At 44.3% G+C, this 16,046-nt stretch overlaps 1 protein-coding gene across 1 annotated transcript in view; it reads right to left on the bottom strand.

Annotated features, from left to right (window-relative positions):
* Positions 1-11,937: 11,937 nt before the first annotated feature.
* The window catches only part of ABRAXAS2 (abraxas 2, BRISC complex subunit), a 29,434-nt gene continuing 25,325 nt past the window's right edge, over positions 11,938-16,046 (bottom strand). Inside the window, exon 9 of the mRNA XM_004050249.5 lies at positions 11,938-14,099. Coding sequence (XP_004050297.4) covers positions 13,630-14,099 — 470 coding nt within the window. The 3' untranslated portion in view covers positions 11,938-13,629. The remainder of the gene's footprint in view (positions 14,100-16,046) is intronic.

Genomic DNA, 16,046 nt, shown 5'->3' with positions numbered 1-16,046 from the left:
GTCAGGCTGGTCTCGAACTCCTGATCTCGTGATCCGCCCGCCTCGGCCTCCCAAAGTGCTGGGATAACAGGCGTGAGCCACTGCGCCTGGCCCCAAGACCCCCGTTTTTGCAAAACAGGGTCTCTCCCCCAGGCTGAAGTGCAGTGGCACCATCTCAGCTCACTGCAACCTCCACCTCCTGGGTTCAAGCAATTGTCCCTGACTCAGCCTCCCGAGTAGCTGGGATTACAGATGCCCACCAGCATGCCCGGCTAACTTTTGTAGTTTTAGTAGAGACAAGGTTTCACCATGTTGGCCAGGCTGGTCTCGAACTCCTGACCTCAGGTGATCCACCCACCTCGGCCTCCCAACGTGCTGGGATTACAGGAGTGAGCCACGATACCCAGCCAAAAATTTTTTTTTTTAAATTAGCCAGTCATGGTGGCACATGCCTATAGTTCCAGCTGCATAGGAGGCTAAGGTGGGAGGATCATTTGAACCCAGGAGGTCGAGGCTGCAGGGAGCCATGATTGCACTACTATACTCCAACCTGAGTGACAGCAAGATGCTGCCTCAAAAAAACCTCAATTCTTTCACCTTGCTAGCTGCATTTCAAGTGCTCAGTAGCAACATGTGACTGACTGGTGGCTCCTGTACTAAAAAGTGCAGTTCCTTTTTTTTTTTTTTTTTTTTTGAGACAGAATCTCCCTTTGTCACCCAGGCTGGAGTGCTGTGGTGTGATCTCTGCTTACTGCAACCTCCACCTCCCAGATTCAAGTGATTCTCCTGCCTCAGCCTCCTAAGTAGGTGGGATTACAGGCACTTGCCACCACGCCCAGCTAATCTTTTATATTTTTGGTAGAGATGGGGTTTCACCATGTTGGCCAGGTTAGTCTCAAACTCCTGACCACAAGTGTTCTGCCCACCTCGGCCTCCCAAAGTGCTGGGATTACAGGCATGAGCCACCACACCCGGCCATGTGGTTACATGACGTTTTAAAATTTTTCTGGGCTGGGCGCAGTGGCTCATGCCTGTAGTCCTAGCAGTTTGGGAGGCCGAGGCGGGTGCATCACCTGAGGTCAGGAGTTCGAGACCAGTCTGGCCAACATGGTGAAACCCCGTCTCTACTAAAAATACAAAAATTAGCCGGGTGTGGTGGCAGGTGCCTGTAGTCCCAGCTACTCAGGAGGCTGAGGCAGGAGAATCACTTGAACCCAGGGGGCAGAGGTTGCAGTGAGCCAACATCACGCCACTTCACTCCAGCCTGGGTGAAAGAGCGCAACTCCGTCGCAAAAAAATAAAATAAAATTTTTCTGAGCAAAGTTTGCCCAAAGCCCAATCTAATCAACAGATACAATGAGGGAGAGGTGGCCTGATCCCCCCGTGTTTCCCACAATGATCCCCAGCCTCCTTCGTGGGGCCCCACCTGAAAAGAAGATCTGAGCACAGCAGTCCTCAGCTTACAACACCAGTGGACCTCTGGTCTATAAAACAATGCCTCTTGGAGGAAGACTTAGTTCAAGACAACAGTAGCCACAACTCACCAGAGTTTATTGTCCTCCAGGCTTGTTTTAAAGCTTCTACACTCTAACTCACATAATCCTTCCATATCCTACAAAAAAGGTATTACCATCCATCCATATTTACTGTACCTATAGATGAGCCTCAGAAAGGTTGAGTAACTTGCCCAGGGCACACAGTTATGGAAATGGCAGGGCTGAAATTCAAGCCCCAGGTGAGTCTGACTCCAAAGCCCACTGTTGTAAGCTACTTCCCAGGCCTGGGATGGGGGGCCAGGAATCTCCTGAGGTCACCACACCAGAATGCGGGTCTCCATCACCACTGGACAGCGAGTGAGTGTGTACAGAGAATCTTGGTGTTTCCCCGGGACAGAGGTGTGCTTGGGGAAAGGGGGCTCAGGAGAGAAGCCAGGGCTGAATGGACAGGGAATCAATCCTTCCAGCTGGACCAAAGCTGATGGCCTGGGGAAGTGGTGGGGAGCAAAGATAGTCCCTCCGCTCTGAAAGGAAAGAGGATGGGAAGTCTGCTCTTATAGAACACCCCGTGGCAGGAGGGATGGCCCCCATTACTTGGAGGACACACTGGCTTAAGGCATTTTGAGGAGGCCAGCTCTGGTTTCCTCGCCTCCTGCCACACCCTCCCAGTGGATTTCTCCCCTGTGGTTCTTCTTTAAGCCACAGCCGCTGTTCATCCAGGAGTGTTCAGTTCTTCTCATCTGTAAAGCCTGTAAGTGATTACATTGAACATAGAGTTGTACTGGCCTGGATGGCCCAGGATGCTACAAGGCTTTGCCAATATCTCCCGGGGGAAAAACAAGCTATTATAGCAGGGTGGACGGCGTCCTACAAAACCTCCATTCCCTTAATACCGTTTGATTTGGATCCTTGGATTCAGTTTACACAGAGGTCAGGTGACCAACCATCTAGAGGAGTTTCCAGGACCTGGAGATGTCAATGCTAAAACAAGGAGGATCCTGGCAAACCAAGACAGTCACCCTCATGAGTGGCTACTGTCCAAGAAACTCATCCTTACTTTCAAAATGCTGCTGGTCCCATGGACTTCATCACCGGAGGTCATTTTTAGAAATGTCAACTGGAGAATGAGGATGAGGATGGCGGCCATGCGTCCATGCTGCTCACGGCCAGGCAGGACCACAGAGTCGCCCAGGTCATCGATGCACACGAACGTGTCCATGTACCCAGGAGCTTGGAACCCCTCAGTCAATACCATGCAGTTGTGAAACTGGAGGAAAACCGTGGCATGGGCTGAATGCGGTGGCTCACACCCGTAATCCCAGCACTTTGGGAGGCTGAGGTGGGCAGATCGCTTGAGCCCAGGAGCTAGAGACCAGCCTGGGCAACATAGTGAGACCTCATTTCTACAAAAAATTTTTAAAAATTTTTCTTTTGAGATGGAGTCTCGCTCTGTCACCCAGGCTGGAGTGCAGTGGTGAGATCTCGGCTCACAGCAAGCTCCGCCTCCCAGCTTCACTGCATTCTCCTGCCTCAGCCTCCCAAGTAGCTGGGACTATGGGCGCCCGCCACCACGCCCGGCTAAATTTTTGTATTTTTAGTAGAGATGGGGTTTCACCGTGTTAGCCAGGATGATCTCAGTCTCCTGACCTTGTGATCCACCTGCCTCAGCCTCCCAAAGTGCTGGGATTACAGGCATGAGCCACCGCGCCCAGCCTAAATTTTTTTCTTTTTTAATTAGTCAGGTCGGCCTGGGATAACAGGTATTAACCAACATACCTAGCTAAAATTTAAGGGTTTTTTTTTTTTGAGACAGAGTCTCGCTCTGTCACCCAGGCTGGGGTGCAGTGGCTTGATCTCGGTTCACTGCAAGCTCTGCCTCCGGGTTCACGCCATTCTCCTACCTCAGCCTCCAGAGTAGCTGGTACTATAGGTGCCCGCCACCACGCTCGGGTAATTTACAGGCGTGAGCCACAAAATTTAAGATTTTAAAGATATATAATGCTTTCTGTTGTCCTATGAACAATACTTGAAATAACATACTGAGGCCGGGCACGGTGGCTCACGCCTGTAATCCCAGCACTTTGGGATGCCGAGGCGGGCGGATCACGAGGTCAGGAGCTCGAGACCATCCTGGCTAAAACGGTGAAACCCCGTCTCTACTAAAAATACAAAAAATTAGCTGGGCGTGGTGGCGGGTGCCTGTAGTCCCAGCTACTCGGGAGGCTGAGGCAGGAGAATGGAGTGAGCCCAGGAGGCGGAGCTTGCAGTGAACCGAGATCGTGCCACTGCACTCCAGCCTGGGTGACAGAGCAAGACTCCGTCTCAAAAAAAAAAAAAAAAAAGAAAGAAAGAAAAAGAAATAACATACTGAGCTTTATTGTTGACTATTCAAAAGAAATGATTCCATTGAGAAGAATTTACAAGTAAACATTATTGATATCATGTAGATAGTGTCAGTGTAATGTTACAAAGAAAGTCTAAAGTTTTGGCTAGAGTTTAGAAAATTTTCTGGATGTTTTCTTTTATTTTTTTTTTTTCTTGAGACAAAGTCTCGCTCTTGTCCCCCAGGCTGGAGTGCAATGGGGTAATCTTGGCTCACTGCAACCTCCGCCTCCCGGGTTCAAGTGATTCTCCTGCCTCAGTCTCCGGAGTAGCTGGGATTATAGGCACCTGCCACCACGCCTGGCTAATTTTTGTATTTTTAGTAGAGATAGGGTTTCACCATGTTGGCCAGGCTGGTCTCTAACTCATGACCTCAGGTGATCCGCCCGCCTCGGCCTCCCAAAGTGCTGGGATTATAGGCGTGAGCCACCGCACCCAGCCTTGGATGTTTTCATATGATACTAAGTGGAATATATTCAATTATTTGTCAATACTGTAATAAAAGATATGTCAGTTAAATCACCTTATATCTTTTTATAAAAAATTATATTTACGACTCTATCAAATAAAGAGAGAAAATATTAAAAGAGCTGAGAACCTAAAAATTAAAAATTAGAATATTTAGACCTCAGTGGGCAATCTGAGGTGCTAGAGCTACAAAAGTAGCTTGGAAATTGAGTCTTCAATATTCCCTTTAATGGAATTTATAAAAGAGAAGTAGTTAAATGTCTGGCCAATGGAAACACTTAAAGAGAAGTGGCTTTGGTAAATGATAGTCTTTTATTTATTTATTTATTTTGAGATGGAGTCTTCCTCTGTTGCCCAGGCTGGAGTGCAGTGGTGTGATCTCAGCTCATTGCAACCTCTGCCTCCCAGGTTCAAGCAATTCTCCTGTCCCAGCCTCCCGAGTAGCTGGGAATACAGGCATCTGCCACCATGCCAGGCTAATTTTTGTTTGTTTTTTGTTTGTTTGTTGTTTTGAGACAGAGTTTCACTCTTGTTGCCCAGGCTGGAGTGCAATGGCGTGATCTTGGTTCACTGCAACCTCCGCCTCCCAGGTTCAAGCGATTCTCCTGCCTCAGCCTCCTGAGTAGCTGGGATTACAGGCATGCATCACCATGCCCAGGTAATTTTGTATTTTTAGTAGAGACGGGGTTTCTCCATGTTGGTCAGGGTAGTCTCGAACTCCCAACCTCAGGTGATCCACATGCCTCAGCTTCGCAAAGTGCTAGATAAAGATGGGGTTTCACCATGCTGGGCTCAAACTCTTGACCTCAAGTGATTCGCCTGCCTCAGCCTCCCAAAGTGCTGGGATTATAGGCATGAGCCATGGCACCCAGTAATAAATGATATTCTAACAGAGATGTCAGTAGTTTAAGTCTATGAGGAATAAATTATTAAAGTTGACAAAATAATAGAAGTGATTGGATATATAAAACTGATAAAGCTTGAAAAGGCAGGAAGCATTAGAAAAACAAAAAATATAAGAGCCTTTTGAAATAATAAAGTGCCAATTCCCATAAAAACTATTAAATTGTCTAACAAACTATATGAGAACATATTTGCTGTTTTATGATAAACATAAACAAATATAGTTAACTTTGAGGTCTTTTAATTTACTTAATCCTGACATTTGGCCAGCTGACGTTTGCAAAGCTCTGTGGATTTTAAATAAACAAAAATTAATGAAACAGTCATTCTAACAAAGTGTTTTCAATACAGTTGATGATAGAGATACTGGCTATGTTAAAACCTAAGTATGATTAAGGCTAGAGAAATTCTAAATGTGGATGCTTTGGGGCTAGCAGAAGCTAAGAGGGAATCCAGCATTGTGAACAAGATTGTTGATGATAGAAATGATCCTCTACTTAAGCTTACCAAGAAAGCCACTGAAAGAGTTTGATGCAATTCTTATGTCAAATTGTGGCCCAGACTGGGGCGCCATTTAGCTAGTGACAGTTAACTAAACAACGTGCTAAGAATCTGTAAACATCAAAAACTGATTTGGAGATTATTACAATCATATGGTGAATAATTTATACTCTACTATATACCCTTTCATTCAAGATGTATATACATATTTGAAATGTCTTTATACATTTTATTTTATTTTTTGAGACTGACTCTCACTCTGTCACCCAGGCTGGAGTGCAGTGGCGTGATCTCGGCTCACTCCAACCTCCACCTCCCGGGTTCAAGCAATTCTTATGCCTCAGCCTCCCAAGCAGCTGGGACTACAGGCATGTGCCACCACGCCCGGCTAATTTTTGTACTTTTAGTAGAGATGGGGTTTTACCATGTTGGCCCGGCTGTCAAATGATCCACCCGCCTCGGCCTCCCAAAGTGTTGGGATTACAGGCGTGAGCCACTGTGCCCAGCCTCTTTATACATTTTAGTTTATTTCAAGAGTAAAAGAACACATATCAATTTTATTATTTCTAGCATAATTATATTCCATACCAGTCACTGAACATTTTTATTATCACTCTGCCTATGGAATGGTGGAGTAGAAATTATCAGCCCTTCTTTTACTTTTTCCCAACTTTTATTATGTAAAATTCCAAACATACAAAAAGGTTGAAAAACTAGGACACAGACATTCACATCCCCATGAGCTACATTCAACAGTCTAACCTGTGCCATGATTGTCCTTCTCTGTACACGTGTGTTTTTTGAGCCATTTGAATATGAGCTTCAGACATCATGAGTTTTCACCCTTAAACACACAGCCTGTGTTTCTTTAAAATCAGGAGATTCTCGGCCGGGCGCGGTGGCTCACGCCTGTAATCCTAGCACTTTGGGAGGCCGAGGCAGGTGGATCGCGAGGTCAGGAGGTTGAGACCATCCTGGCCAACATAGTGAAACCCTGTCTCTACCAATAATACAAAAATTAGCAGGGTGTGGCGGTGCGTGCCTGTAATCCCAGCTACTCAGGAGGCTGAGGCAGGAGAACCACTTGAACCAGGGAGTCAGAGGTTGCAGTGAGCCAAGATGGTGCCATTGCGCTCCAGCCTGGCTGTCGCGAGACTCTGTCTAAAAAAAAAAAAAAATCAAGAGACTGTCTCACATATCCATACCACTATTATGCCTAAGAAAACTCACAATCATTTCCCCAAAGGTCCCATGTTTTTTCCATATTTTTCGAAGTTGAGGCCAATTCAGGGCGCTGTTTCTTTCTTTTTATTAAAAAAAAAATTTTTTTTTTGAGATGGAGTTTTGCTCTTGTTGCCCAGGCTGGAGTGCAGTGGTGCGATCTCAGCTCACTGCATCCTCCGCTGCCTGGGTTCAAGCGATTCTCCTGCCTCAGCCTCCACAGTAGCTGGGGTTACAGGCACCCACCACCACGCCCAGCTAATTTTTTTTTTTTTTTGTATTTTTAGTAGATATGGGGTTTCACCATGTTGGCCAGGCTGGTCTCGAACTCCTGACCTCAAGTGATCCACCCGTCTTGGCCTCCCAAAGTGCTGGGATTACAGGCACGAGCCACCGTGCCCCGCCCAAGCTTGCTTTAAAAGAAGATAGCAGGCCAGGTGCAGTGGCTCAAGCCTGTAATTCCAACACTTTGGGAGGCTGAGATGGGAGGATCACTTGAGGCTATGAGTTCAAGACCAGCGTGGGCAACATAATGAGACCCCATCTCTTAAAAAAAACTTAGCTGGGCATGGTGGCATATGCCTGTGGTCCTCAGGAGGCTGAAGCACGAGGATTGCTTGAGCCCAGGAATTTGAGGCTGCAGTGAGCTATGATGGCACTACTGCACTGTAGCCTGGGTAATAGAGCAAAACCCTGTCTCAAAAACAAAATAAAACAAAACAAATAAATTAAAAATTAAAAGAGGATAGCAATAACTTTTTAACAGAAAGGGGGTTGATTCAACAAGGGTGTCAAATAGTTGATAACCCTTGAAAGTGAGGAAGGAAAAAATTGTGGTTCTTTTACTATCTCACTTTAGTATGTCTTTTAAAACTTTCGTATACAAAATTAAAAAATGGCCATGTGGCCGGGCGCGGTGGCTCATGCCTGTAATCCCAGCACTTTGGGAGGCCAAGGCGGGTGATCACCTGAGGTCAGGAGTTCGAGACTAGCCTGACCAACATGGTGAAACCCCGTCTCTACTAAAAATACAAAAATTAGCCGGGCGTGGTGGCGGGCACCTGTAATCCCAGCTACTCAGGAGGCTGAGGCAGGAGAATTGCTTGACCCTGGGCAGCAGAGGTTGCAGTGAGCGGAGATCACGCCACTGCACTCCAGCCTGAGCAACAGAGTGAGACTCCGTCTCAAAACAACAACAATAACAACACCACCACCACCAAAAAAACGGGTAGGATCATGACAGATTGAGAAGAGGAAGAACTCTTTAAGGAGTCAAGTTGTATAAAATGCATCTCCTAACTTCCCATCTTACGTGTATGCTAGGGATTTACCCTGTGCTTAGTATTTCCAGAAAGCAGTTACTTACTGCTCCCCAATTCTATTCACACAGACATACCTTGAAACGATGGACAAAGTCTTTTTTGTTTGTTTTTGTTTTTAAGATGGAGTCTTGCTCTGTCACCCAGGCTGGAGTGCAGTGGCACAATCTCAGCTCATTGCAACCTCCACCTCCCGGACTCAAGCAATTCTCCTGCCTCAGCCTCCTGAGTAGCTGGGATTACAGGCGCATGCCACCACGCCCGGCTAATTTTTTGTATTGTTAGTAGAGACGGGTTTCACCATGTTGGCCAGGCTGGTCTTGAACTCCTGACCTCAGGTGATCCACCCACCTCAGCCTCCCAAAGTGCTGGGATTACAGGAGTGAGCCACTTCGCCTGGCCCTGGACAAGGTCTTTTGGATGATACACATTCTAGTACAGATAAATCATGCTTCAAATCAGTTGAGACCAAATGGCCCCCACCTCTACCAAGCAGAGCCCACAACTGATTGGTCACAACGAATGTCCCAAACAAGTATAGATTTACTTTGCAATAAAACACCTCCCAGGCTTGTTTGTATGTGCACTGGACTAACAAGGGTCTACATCTCCTGATAATACAACCTAAGGGAACACCTGGCAGGAAAGGCATTGTCCAGCATTACAGCAAGCATGACACAAGAATCTTTCAAACAGACCGGGTGCGGTGGCTCATGCCTGTAATCCTGGCACTCTGGGAGGCCGAGGCGGGCAGATCACCTGAGGTCAGGAGTTCAAGACCAGCCTGGCCAACATATTGAAACACCGTCTCTACTAAAAATACAAAAATTAGCTGGGTGTGGTGGCACACACCTGTAGTCCGAGCTACTCAGGAGGCTGAGGCAGGGGAATCTCTTGAACCTGGGAAGTGGAGGTTGCAGTGAGCTGAGATCACGGCACTGCCCTCCAGTCTGGGCAATGGAGCAAAACTCCATCTCAAAAAAAAAAAAAAAAAATCTTCCAAAGAGAGTATCTGCAGGATCAAGGAAAGCTGCCTGACATCTTAAGACTCAAAACATCCATGTTATAGTAGACACACTTTTGCCTTAAGAAAAATATAAATAATTGCTCCAGTTTTGAATTACCTTCAGTCTCTGAAGTTATTTTTTAAGTGCTTCCTGGAAATTTAGGAAATGGATTCTGAACTAAGTAAAGTCGAACAGGCTCCAGATTTATTAGAAAAAAAATCAGTGTCAAGGCAAAACAAAATGTGATTTTTATCTGGAAATGAGATAAAGGTTGACTGCAGGGAAGAGACGAGCATCAACAAGGTTGATCTTATACTGGCCACAGATCTGAAAAATTCAAGCGTGGTAAAGAAACCCAGAGAATCGAGAATGTTTCTAGAATCCCCTCTAAGGTGGTGTGCATGAAATAACTCATGTAGTCAGTGACCACCATTTCTGAAGACTTTTATTATACAAACACTTACTGCAGAAAAATTATAAAATGCAAACAAATGAAAGAGAGAAAAATTATCTATCTTGCCATATCCTGGGACAACACTGTTAACATTTACGTGAATATCCTTCCAGATTGTTTTCTATCAAGAACAATACTAATTTTTTTCCTCCACAAAAATCAGATCAAACATACTGTTTGGACACCTGGGTTTCTTCATTTGGTATCTTCCATGTCAAGAAATCTTTTTTTTTTTTTTTTTTTTTTTTGAGACAGTCTCACTCCGTCGACCAGGCTGGAGTGCAGTGGTGTGATCTCAGCTCACTGCAACCTCTGCCTCCTGGGTTCAAGCAATTCTCGTGCCTCAGCCTCCCCGGTAGCTGGGATTACAGGAGTGCATTACCACACCTGGCTAATTTTTGTATTTTTAGTAGAGATGGGGTTTCACCATGTTGACCAAGCTGGTCTCAAACTCCCTACCTCAGGTGATCCATCCGCCTTGGCCACCCAAAGTGCTGGGATTACAGGCGTGAGCCACCCCAAGTGGCCTTGCTTTGTTTGAATAGAGACAGGATTTCACCATGTTTTCCAGGCTGGTTTTGAACTCCTGAGCTCAAGCGATCCGCCCGCCTCAGCCTCCCAAAGTGCTGGGATTAGAGGTCTGAGTCACTGCGCCCACCCATCTTTTTTATTTCTACCTTAATATTGTTAATGGCTGCAAACACTATTTCTTCTGGAGTGTATCAAAATTTAACCATTCCCCTACATTAGCATTAATGTCACTTCCAGGTTTTTGCTATTAGAAATATGCTGCAATGAGCTTTCTTTTGTTAAGCACTACATTCTGGACCACATGTCACATCTGGCATCCAGAGGGACATTTGCTTGCAGATGTTACAAAGCCTCATTGCTAGAAGGTAGTCCTCCCCCAGTCTCTAGGGATCAGAAGAACCCCAGAGTAACCCAGTTTGGAGGTACTCTATGTCCTGACTCACCTTATTTAGGACATTACAAAAATCGCTGTATAAAAGTAAGACAGCTGAGCTAAATCCCAGAACTTTTCCAAAATCTGTTTGTCATAAAGTTGAAAAGTAAACATTTTCCATTATTTATTGGCAACGCATTTACGAATCCATTTGCCTTCAGGCTTCCTGCCTGTCTGGTGGAATTCAGGTTTGCTGTGGGAAAGGATGAAGCAGATCCTAATGAAAAAAGGAAGATCTTTCAGTAACTGAAATGAAACCTACAGCCAAGGCAAGTCAGACCCAGAACACAGTTAATAACCATTAGTTAGTTCCACTGTATTCTTATTTTACATCATCCCAGATTATTTTTATCTCCTTAAAACATAGGCTTATAAGACAATTTAAATATTTTTGTTAAAGCAGTTATGGTCAATGCCCCACTGTGTCTGCAATTAAAAAAATATGTATCCTGAATATTTGGGTATGAGATTTCTGCTTTGATTTTACTCCAGAAAAACCAATTACAACATGTAATCAGGCATTTCCAGACTTTGAAGTAAGTAAAAAGAATCCAGTCTCCTTTTCTCCAAATTCTTAGAGATGTTGAGTAGGATCCTAAAAGGCCGTAATTCACACGTTAAAACCCTGCTGAAAACACTCTCCCCTTGCATTTTGGAAGAGAGACATCACTCAGCCCTGCTGAAAACACTCTCCCCTTGCATTTTGGAAGAGAGACATCACTCAGCCCTGCTGAAAACACTCTCCCTTTGCGTTTTGGAAGAGAGACATCACTCAGCGGGAATGGCTCCCTCAGAATCCAGAATACACCTGTTAGCCAGCTGACCCTTGTTCTAAAGTGATCCTACAATTCCTAAGATGCTCTCAGGCAGCAAGTTCTACAGTATCTCTACTGTTAGGGAATCCAGGCTGAGGAGTCACTTTAAACAAGATCAGTTCCTCTGTGGAAGATGCCTTTTGGGGACCTTTCCAAGATTCAATTTTATACACAATTGATACTTAGTTCTGTAGGTAACATGAAATCAACAGAAATATTTTGGAAACAGAAACTCCTGAAAATCACAGAAACATTTTAGCAAGTTGTGTTCCTGGATGTCTCCTGAAACCAGCCTGACAAAAACTTTGTATGAAGATGAGTTTTAATGCCCTTTAAAAAGCTCTTTTCAGTCCATGATGAATTGCCAGAATGAGTACACTGAGGCAAGGCCTTGTCCGGTGCTGAGACAGACATTAAAACAATGGTACCATGATTAAATAAGTTTTTTATTGTCACATTTAACTGCTTTGTCAGATATACATTGTAGATTTCAGTATGGCATCAAAATAAAAATATTTTCCTGAATGTCAAAATCTGAACAGAGGAGACGGTAATGGCACTTAAAAAAAAATAAATTCACACTGGCGCTGAAGCTGCGTAGTAGGTAGCTGATAACAACTGGAACACATTTGCAGATAAAGTGGTCTGCAGCGTTTTAAATCAAATGGCAGTGGTGTAAGGCCAACATAACCAGGAGAGTAGTTAAAAGACAGACCCCCATAGAGTGGCGATCCAAAGAACGGCAGTTCTAGCATTTCATTTTCCGTCTATATGATACTGTCTAATTTAGTATTGGAACTGGAGCTCAGTGAGTAAATGTGTATCCTATAAACTGAAACTACTTTTTCAGAACCCAGATTTTAAGCCTCTCCAACAACTTCCTTATTCTTACAGGTTTTAACTAGTTCAAAGGAAAGGCAGTTAAACTCCAAGTATTAACCTCATGGCTGTCCTTGTCATAAATGGTGGGTCTTGCTGTTTCCAAACCAGAAGCCCAACATGCTCCTGAATGTCTTAGTGGTTTCACACATTGTGGGCAAAACTAGAAAACAAGTAGTCATTAAATAAAAATATAAGTGCATCCCAAGAGAGTCTCTACACATACTGCAGTTATTCCCCAAATGGCAACTTAAAATAAGTATGGTTATTCAGCTTGAAAATGAATCTTTATTCACCAAGATTCCCAAACAGTTTATTATTAAATGTCTTTCCTCCACAGATAAAACTAACACTAGGATTTGTCAGAAGATCTAAATGAGTTATATCTCCTCTGTATGAACTCAGCTAAACCTACCGTGTCTGGAATCTGTTCATTATAAAACTCACTCCTCCTGTTCTCCACTGCTGTGTGTCCTCCAAGATTCCAGAACAGAGACCATAAATGTGCCAGTGCAACACAGTAGTCACTGTAATCCATCAAGGAAAAAAATAATTAATTTATTTTATGACGTATTTATTTGGATGATTACTTACTGGTAATTAGTATCTCTATTTTTTTTTTAAAGGCAACCATTTTAAGTGATAATACATATCAAGCTAGTAGAAAAAAGTTGGAAGCCCTCTCTTTTATCTCACAAAGTCATGCAGACAAGAGAAGGTATATCTGATTTGTTCCAATCAGGCTTCTTGGAATTATCAAAATTTCTTTTCTGGCAAAGATGAATTTGGCTCATCATAGAAAGAAGTTCTTTGAAGGCTGCTGCTAAACTTGTCTCCCTTTGAAAAAGTAAATTTCAAGGCATGATAGTGCAAGAGGTAAGTTTTTGATTTATAGAACATTTATAGACTAATTGTGCTTAGTCTCTAATTTCCAATTTATTTTAAAGAACAGAAACTACGCTGATAAGTTTCACTTTGCCTAAATTTACCAGTATATCCATGAATCGCACCAGAATTAGGACAATTTGATTATCTTAATGATTCTGTCATGAAACTTGCACACTGTATCCAAAGGTAAAGAGCAGCGGATGGAGGCTCCCACAAGTTCTGTGCACAAGGACTCTCTTCTCGGGAGTTAAGGTATCTGAGAAAGCAGTTCTCCCCCCAGATTAAGTTCTCAAAAACCCTCTCAGTAAGCAATGAAGAAAAACAGTGCTAGGTGGAGAGTTTCTTTTGTTTAGTTAAATCTGGGAGGTCTGAGTGTTCCTGGGGTCCTCGTCGGGATGTGCCATGGGTCGAGAATCCTTTGAATGTGAGTATTCACTATTAGAAGGCTCTGTAGGGTCAATCAAATTTTCATAATCACTGTCGTCTGAATCCTCACCACTGTCTCCAGCTGCTCTTTGGGGAGGAGGAAGGTCAGCCCCACTTCCAGGATACTTCAGTCCGGCACTGGTGGAAGCATAATTGGAAGAGCCCACAGCTTGAGGTCGAGGCATAAAGACACTCCTTTCCATGCGAGAGTGGCTCAAAGTACTTTCTTGATTGTTTGGGTGAAAATCAGAGTAAGGGGGAGGAGGATCCGAGGCCTCTGCATCTCCAAGTGTACTTCTGCCTTCAGCTGCAAACCCAGAGGACGGCATCCGAGGACTGAACGCTGGGTCCAAGCTTTCAGACGGCATCTGTCTGCTTAACACTGCCTGCTGCAATCCTGGATGAAAACAAAGAATATTCTAACACTTTCTAGATTCTTACAGCTTTTCATCTCAACGTATAACATGGCCAACCTGAATGTTCTGGAAAATAGCAGTGAGGCAATGAAGCTGACTGTCACTACTAATTATTTTACAATTGCATAGTACTTGATAATTTACAAGGTATTTCCCTACACATTAATTCATTTAAGGCCATGACAAATTTCTGAAGTGTTATAATTATTGTTATTATTACTGTTTCCATTATAGATGCAAAGAAACCAGAGTTCTGAAAGGTGAGGTGATGTGACTAAGGGGACAGCTGGAAGTGGGCCTGAGGCTCAGAATGCAGGCTCTGTCGCTCCACAACCTGTGCTGGTTCCCTGGCGTGGGGCTTGCTGTGTCACACTGTGGGGCCCAAAGGTTGAAATGGAAACGTCCTGTACACGGAATGGAAATGTGAGATTCTTTCTTTGGCAGCCTCCTATCAAAAAACCGATTTCTTTATAGCTACCTGTCATAATACACCTCCTTCATAATACACTTATACACCTTAAATAATAATACACTTATACACCTTTATAGCTACCTGTCATAATACACTTATACACCTTAAAACTTTAAAAACCCTATCTTAAGTAGATACTGAACCACAGCTTTACTCTATTTTCATTAGTGTTGTGAAAGAACCCACATAATCCATATAGCCTTGAAAGTTTTTGTAGGTAACATTTCAATTTTTAAAAAATATTATAAAACTGATACACACTCGTACAATATTTAGAATATTTAGAAAGGAAAAAAGAAAATAAAAGCTGCCCACAATTCCATCATCCCAATAACACTGTCAGGATGAAAAGGGCACAGGCTTTCAAGCGAAGAGAACTAAATTGTAAGTATCAGACCCTCACTTCCTTGCTGTGTTACAGAAGTCACTAATCCTTGCTGAACTCGTTTTATTATCCAGCTTTGGGTGTTTGTCTGCACGTGTATATAAAACACGGCTGACATTACCTGGTTTATATTGTTTTATATCCTAGTTTTCTGTTTGGTGAGACAGGGTCTCACTCTGTCACCCAGGCTGGAGTGCAGTGACACAATCACGGCTCACTGCAGCCTTGACCTGTCAGGCTCAGGTGATTCTCCCACCTCAGCCTCCCAAGAAGCTGGGACTAGAGGTGCATGCCACCATGCCTGGCTTTTTTTTTTTTTTTAAAGTAGAGATGGGGTTTTGCCATGTTGCCCAGGCCGGTCTTGAACTCCTGGGCACCAGTGATCCACCTGCCTCAGCCTCCCAAAGTGCTGAGATTACAGGCGTGAGCCACCATGGTTGGCCTAGTTTTTCTTTCTTTTTTTTTTTTTGAGACAGAGTCTTGCTCTGTTGCCCAGGCTGGAGTGCAGTGGTGTGATCTTGGCTCACTGCAACCTCCGCCTCCTGGGTTCAAACGATTCTCCTGCCTCAGCCTCCCGAGTAGCTGGGATTACAGGTGGCTGCCACCACGCCCAGCTAATTTTTGTATTTTTAGTAGAGACAGGATTTCACCATGTTGGCCAGGCTGGTCTCGAACTCCTGACCTCGTGATCCACCCGCTCTGGTCTCCCAAAGTGCTGGGATTACACGTGTGAGCCAGCATGCCCGGCCTCTTTATTTATTTATTTTTTTTTGAGACAGTTTCACTCTGTTGCTCAGGCTGGAGTGCAGTGGTATGATCTTGGCTCACTGCAACCTCCACCTCCCAGGTTCAAGAATTCTCCTGCCTTGGCCTCCCTAGTAGCTGGGATTACAGGTGCACGCCACCATGACCAGCTAATTTTTGTATTTTTAGTACAGACGAGGTATCACCACTTTGGCCAGGCTAGTCTTGAACTCCTGACCTCAGGTGATCTGCCTGCCTCGGCCTCCCAAAGTGCTGGGATTACAGGCGTGAACCACCGCGCCCAGCCCTATCTGTATTTCTGATTAT

The sequence above is a fragment of the Gorilla gorilla genome, chromosome 8 (assembly GCF_029281585.2).
Source record: "Gorilla gorilla gorilla isolate KB3781 chromosome 8, NHGRI_mGorGor1-v2.1_pri, whole genome shotgun sequence".
NCBI lineage: Eukaryota > Metazoa > Chordata > Mammalia > Primates > Hominidae > Gorilla > Gorilla gorilla.
This window is presented reverse-complemented; position numbering and strand designations above follow the sequence as displayed.